General features: G+C 34.6%; 1 protein-coding gene across 1 annotated transcript in view; it reads left to right on the top strand.

The window, feature by feature from the left end:
• The window catches only part of LOC106460931 (protein slit-like), a gene marked incomplete at its 5' end in the record, with an annotated part of 55,542 nt that overhangs the window by 17,522 nt on the left and 32,020 nt on the right, over window positions 1-6,000 (top strand). Inside the window, 3 exons of the mRNA XM_022387731.1 lie at window positions 418-467; window positions 936-1,007; window positions 4,990-5,061. Coding sequence (XP_022243439.1) covers window positions 418-467; window positions 936-1,007; window positions 4,990-5,061 — 194 coding nt within the window. The remainder of the gene's footprint in view (window positions 1-417; window positions 468-935; window positions 1,008-4,989; window positions 5,062-6,000) is intronic.

Below are 6,000 nucleotides of genomic sequence, written 5' to 3'. Positions count from 1 at the left end.
ATATATGACCAAGTAATATTAACTGATAAGTACACTCTACACTACCAAATTACCATACAACATATGACCAAGTAATATTAACTGACAAGTACACTCTACACTACCAAATTACCATACAACATATGACCAAGTAATATTAACTGACAAGTACAATCTGCACTACCAAATGCCCAAATAATATTAATTGACAAGTACACTCTACACTACCAAATTGATCATACAACATATGACCAAGTAATATTAACTGACAAGTACCACGTGGACCGTGCATGTGCTTTCAGCTCGGGACGTGTTATAAAAGTGATTAACAATCCTGTTATTCCTTTCCAACAAACAGCCAAAGTCCTTATGGCGGCGGGTGCTACTGACTGGCTACCCACCCTCTGGACAACGGTTTAAAGATAAGGACGGCTATAGCTGAACTCTAGGGGTCTGTGGCCTAACTGGTTAGGCCAAGGCCATATAAGGTGCCGTTTAAGTTGAAAATACTAATACCATTGGTTTACTCTTGAAGACACTACTAAATAATATTAAGTAATCAGGCATATTAAACTGACTATGCAGATAATATAAACTGACATTATCTCTCTGTGGCTTACTTATTTATTCTACAGTACATTTAGAAATTATATTAGTGTGAGTACGTTGATATTGCTTACCTGAGTACTTACTTACTGTCAAGTGATTTGTTTTAAACAACTAAGGTACTACGAAATGAGGTTTTGGTAAAAATACTGTTGACTGCTATAAAGTTGCCTTTTATCTTAAGGCAGACTGTTAATCTAGTAAAGGTATTCTCGAGTTCATTGTATGTTTTATTGCTAACGTAAAGAAAAGGCTAAGTCAAATAGCATGCTTTGTGTCAGCCTAGTTCACGCATTGTTTGTTTCTGTAATGCTGAAGTTCCTTTCTAACCACGTGGATACCCATTTCAGATTGCTACCAAGTAACCATCTAACGTGTATAAATAATGACTCCTTTGTCGAGCTGGGATCCTTGCGAATGCTGTGAGTTTACTTTTCCACTTAGAGTTCCTTCTTGGGGCTGTCTAGTATATTGGTGCTAGAAATCTAATATTTCTTAATGCTAACTTTAAAGAGCGTTTTAGCTCCGTGTTATTAGTTTATCTAGAGGTTGTTGTTTTGTAGCACAGATAATGCATATGTGACATTTAACTACATAAGCATGTTTAAGGAAACTTTTTATTTGCAGAAAAGCTTTAATGTTTTATTCACATGAAATATTTTTTTCTTCGAGTGTATTTTTAACCAAAACGACTTCGATTACTTAGACTATTCTTAAGAAGAAACTGTAACAGTCTTTTCGTAATTATGATATTCACATGGGAGAACAAGTCTTGACATATACCAAGTTAATGCCAAAATAAGGGACGAAGTTTGATTATATTTTTTGCTTATATTCGCATGTATATTTACAATTATTGTTTATTTTTAAAAAATAAACTTTTGCGAGGGCGTTTTAGCTGTGTTTGTTGTTATAACGAATTATTGCCTTGATGTGCTTGTTAGTATATATTAAAAAATGACATTGGAATTCAAGCTGTGCCTCTCAGGTTTCCATAAAACTAATATATTCCTACTTTTTTGGTCTACAAAATTATATAAGTTTTGGTTTCTTTAACTACGTGACCACACCACGTAAGTTTACGTGGAGCCAAACAGACATGACAAATCAAGCACTTTCCGATTGTAGACTTTCTTTCATCAGGACTAAAAAAACAAGAAAGTCAAATAACACAAAGTTGAAGTTTTTAGATTAAAAAGACGTGCAAGAATGAGTTTCTTTAAATGTATCATTTTATCAGTCAGTCAATTTGTTCACTTCACAGAAGTTAGCGATCATTCTCTTTCACTGTTTCTTTTCCCTTGCTGCACTCCGGTACTGCTCCAGGCCATCTAAGCCTATTCTTTCATATTCTTACTCCTCTCTCCATACTCTTACTATCCACCTTAGCATAGAAGAGATCTTTCTGTAGATATTTATATCTTATGATTTGTCAGCAATACCACAGCTTTCTGTGTTTGATGGTGTCAAGTAGCATTGTCGACATCCCTGGTTTTCCACTGTTGCATAATTTCTTAGTTTCTCCGTCCAGCTGATTCTCATCATTCTTTTTATGCACCACACTTCGAAATCCTCTGCTCTTGTCTTAGATATATCGTCGATACTTCTGATCCATATCAGAGGATGGACCTTAGTAATTCATGGTTCTTATTATGATTTATGTGGCAATTTTCTTGTATGTTAATATGCATACTGTTGAAAATAGATTTTGCTATCTCAGCTATTCCTGTTTCCCTCTGGCATCTTCCGTCTTCTGTGAGTAGAGAAAGAAACGGATCTACCTATGTCAATATGTCTTCGTTCTCTCTCATTCTTACTCTTGAGATTTATTTCATATTTGACACAACCATCACTTTCATCTTACTCGCATTGCTTGTAGATCTCTAATACTGTTTCCCATTAGTCTATTGCATACCGTAGGCTACTGATCACTCTTCCTCCAAATTCTAAGTCATTTTCTTTATCTAGTACACTAACGATGAGTTCTGAATATAAACTAAAGACTTGGTTACAACACACATCCTTGTCGTACGCTCCTCTTGATGTTAACAACTATTTTCAATTCTTTGGGCTTTATCTTTATCGAACGCCTTTTCGTAGTTAATGCAACGCATATATAATGTAAACATAAACATTATCTAAATAACTAAATTAGTATTTACATCAAAAAAGGAATGACTGAATTACAAATAGCAAGACCAAAGCTTTGATTAAATAGGCCATGTTTATAATATAAAACAAGGCTTAACCGAAACGCTGCACAACAAAACAGAGTCACCAGGACACATATTTTACGACATCTGTGCCCTGGAGACTTTGTTTTATTATGCAGTGTTAGTTAAAGCTTGTTATGTATTATATGTATCGTCTGTATTTACGTTTACAAATGTTTCATAACTGATTCCTTTACATGTACCACATTAGTCTTGAAGTACAAACTAATCTTTTCGTACATACTGTTATCTACCTTCTTTTTTTACTATTTCCCACAAGAATGGTTCATAGCAAAGTTTTGAAACATGGCTCATCAGTCTTATCGTTCAAAGGTCTAAACATTTTGTTGCTTTTAATGTTTCTGGTATTGCTACAATACAGATTTCTGTAATTCACATGATATACATCTGGTGCTGTAAAACATGTTGCATAAGTTACTAGTCCTCTTAACGCCAACCTTTCAACACTTTCGTACCTGTTGCACCGTTTCCTGTTACCTGTCCGTTTTTTCATAATATTTATTGTGTTTCTTACTGTCTTCTTCAATGTTTCAGAGCCTTCCTTGTTACACTGCTCTCTTTTTCTTTGTCGTATTCACACTGCTCTTGGATATATTCTTTCGATCTCTCTTTGATGTCAACTAGCATATCAACATTCCTGTCCTTGATGTATTTATTTCCTTGCTTTTTGTTTTACTTGTCATCTCCCTTACCCTCTCATGGCTTTACACAGTTCAGGTTTCACCATGTATCTTTAGCTTTTATACATTCCTCTCGTGTTTTTTGTCCATCTCTTTGCGTCACTTTTAGTACTCCCTCAGTCATCCATAATTATATCTTATTTCTTGCTTTCCATCTCACTGTATTTTGAGCTACCCTGCACGTTGATATACTGTTAAACGTCTCCTCAAACTTTTTGCTCTTCACCGAGGGTGTTGTCTTTCTTCTCATCTCTTGAGTATTGAAAATAATTGCTAGTTTTGGTATGTAAATCTCACTATAACTTCTGTCTGCTTCAGTTGGGATAAGTCTAGTAAATTGTCTTTCTTGTTTGTGACTTACATTTTTATTCTCAGATTTTATATCATTGGTACGTGGTCACTATTGCAGTCAATACTTGGATGCGTTCTTGTGTCCATTACAGTATTCTCGAACCTTATATCGACCGTTATGAAGTTTATTTGAACTCTTGGAAACATCTCCTGGACGTTTCCAAGTGTACAGCCTCTTGGGTGCTGTTTCAAGAATGTGTTCATTATAGCTGGATTTATTTCTTTAAAGAATTGAATCACTTCTTTACCTCTGTCATTGCTCTTTCCTAAACCATCATGTACAACGATGTTATGTTTCTACTTTTCTACCTTTTTTCGTTTCGGTGATTCGACGTTAATGCACCTAGCTGAAGTAAACAAATATCCCTAGATTTAACTACCAATTTCATCATTGTAACCTTGTCTGATACTGACCACTACCCTTTATACTTTTAAATGTTGTTTTACCACGTATTAACCCAATACATTTTGTGTGACTTTCTTTGCCTGAGTAGATCGTCACGTAATCTTCTATTTCAATCAAACCTTTACTTGTTGTTTTATAAATTATGAACCCAATACCACTGCTCTTTGTTTCAATCATGTTCTTTTTGTCGGTTCCCGCAACTTGTAAATCTTCGGATATAAACAACAATAAAAAGGCAAATTAAACTAGTATTAATGTGTACGTTCTTAAAGCTGTGTTCTCTTCTATATTGACATCCCCCGTTGTTCAGCAGTTAGCTTGAGGGCTTATAACTTAAAAATTCTGGGGTCGATCCCTGTGGTGGTCACAGCATAGATAGCCTATTGTATTTAGCTTTTCGCTTAACAAAAAAGTCTCCTAAATGTCACAAACTGACTATTTTGTGAACAAGCTTTAAAAATCTAACTGATCGAAATCTATCACAGAATCTTTATTCTTATCACAACACTCTGCTGATTACGCGATCAGTTTTTGTGCCTGATTTAATTATTTCCATTTTTGGTAGTTCGAAAAGTATGAACTGCCGGTTACATTTAAAAGAGTTGCTGAGATACAGAAATACAAAATGGTTTACAGTGACATTTTATTTTTTCTAAGTGTGGTATATTTCAATGTGTGTGTGTGTTTTGTACACTTTTTAACATTACAATGTCAACCTCTCACTCTTCTCCAGGTCATTGTACGACAACAATATACGATGTATCATGCCGGGATCGTTCGAAAGGATGAGAGCTCTTTCAACACTGTAAGTAAAGCCTACTTTTATATCTTCTTACTACAGTATAATTTTAACGTCGTAAATCAATCTGTACGAGCATGGAAAAGCATAAGTGCAACTAATAGGCTTAGAAATGAAATTCTATCAAATTTGATTAGTAAATTTAGCTTGTTGAAACCAAAAATCGCTCACATGAGGTCCGTATTCTAGATTGGTAAACACTGGGTCGTTATTTTTACCCTTTTATTTCTGACTGGCCTGCAAAGTCGCCGTTGAGAGCCAAGTATGCATTATGGAAGAGACACCTTGTTGTGATCTTTTCTGTACGATTCAATCTGCTATCAACACCAACTAGAAGGAGTTACCGTTTTGGTGTTCTTTGAGAGTTTGGAGAAAAAGAACATTTATGTTTAACTTTGCTAAAGTAAAAACAACAAATTCCAAGACAGTTTAGTTTCTAAAATAACCTTTGATAGTGAGAAAATGTGAGTGTAAATAACTACATTATTGTTACAAAAAAAGCTTCAAGTTGTGGAATTGAACATAATGAAGCCTTTTAGTATCTTCACTGAGAGAGCACTTAATACTTTAATAAGTAGCTACTATAAAGAATATTGGGTGGTCCTAAGTACCATTTATGCATTGTAATTGGTAGTCTTGGTTGAAGAATGGTGCCATTCTTGACGGTCATTTTCGCGTTACTGTTCACGCATCCTAGGCATAGTGTGAATGTTCGTTATACGATATAAGATCACTCAAGTAAATAGGGCTCATTATTATGTTGTTAATATAAAAGAAGTAGCATGAGACTTGGTTTCAGCTGTGATTAGTATATTTAATTCGCAGTTTTTAAATTGATATTATAGTAATTAGTAACCTCGAATTTGAGGAATGTTGCATGCAAAAATCCAAACAGCATTTAGTTAGAAGATAACATAAAGATTGATAAATGATACTTATACTCTG

Source organism: Limulus polyphemus, unplaced genomic scaffold (genome assembly GCF_000517525.1).
Source record: "Limulus polyphemus unplaced genomic scaffold, Limulus_polyphemus-2.1.2 Scaffold865, whole genome shotgun sequence".
Taxonomy (NCBI): domain Eukaryota; kingdom Metazoa; phylum Arthropoda; class Merostomata; order Xiphosura; family Limulidae; genus Limulus; species Limulus polyphemus.
The sequence above is the reverse complement of the archived record's forward strand: the minus strand, read 5'-3'. Positions and strand labels throughout refer to the sequence as shown.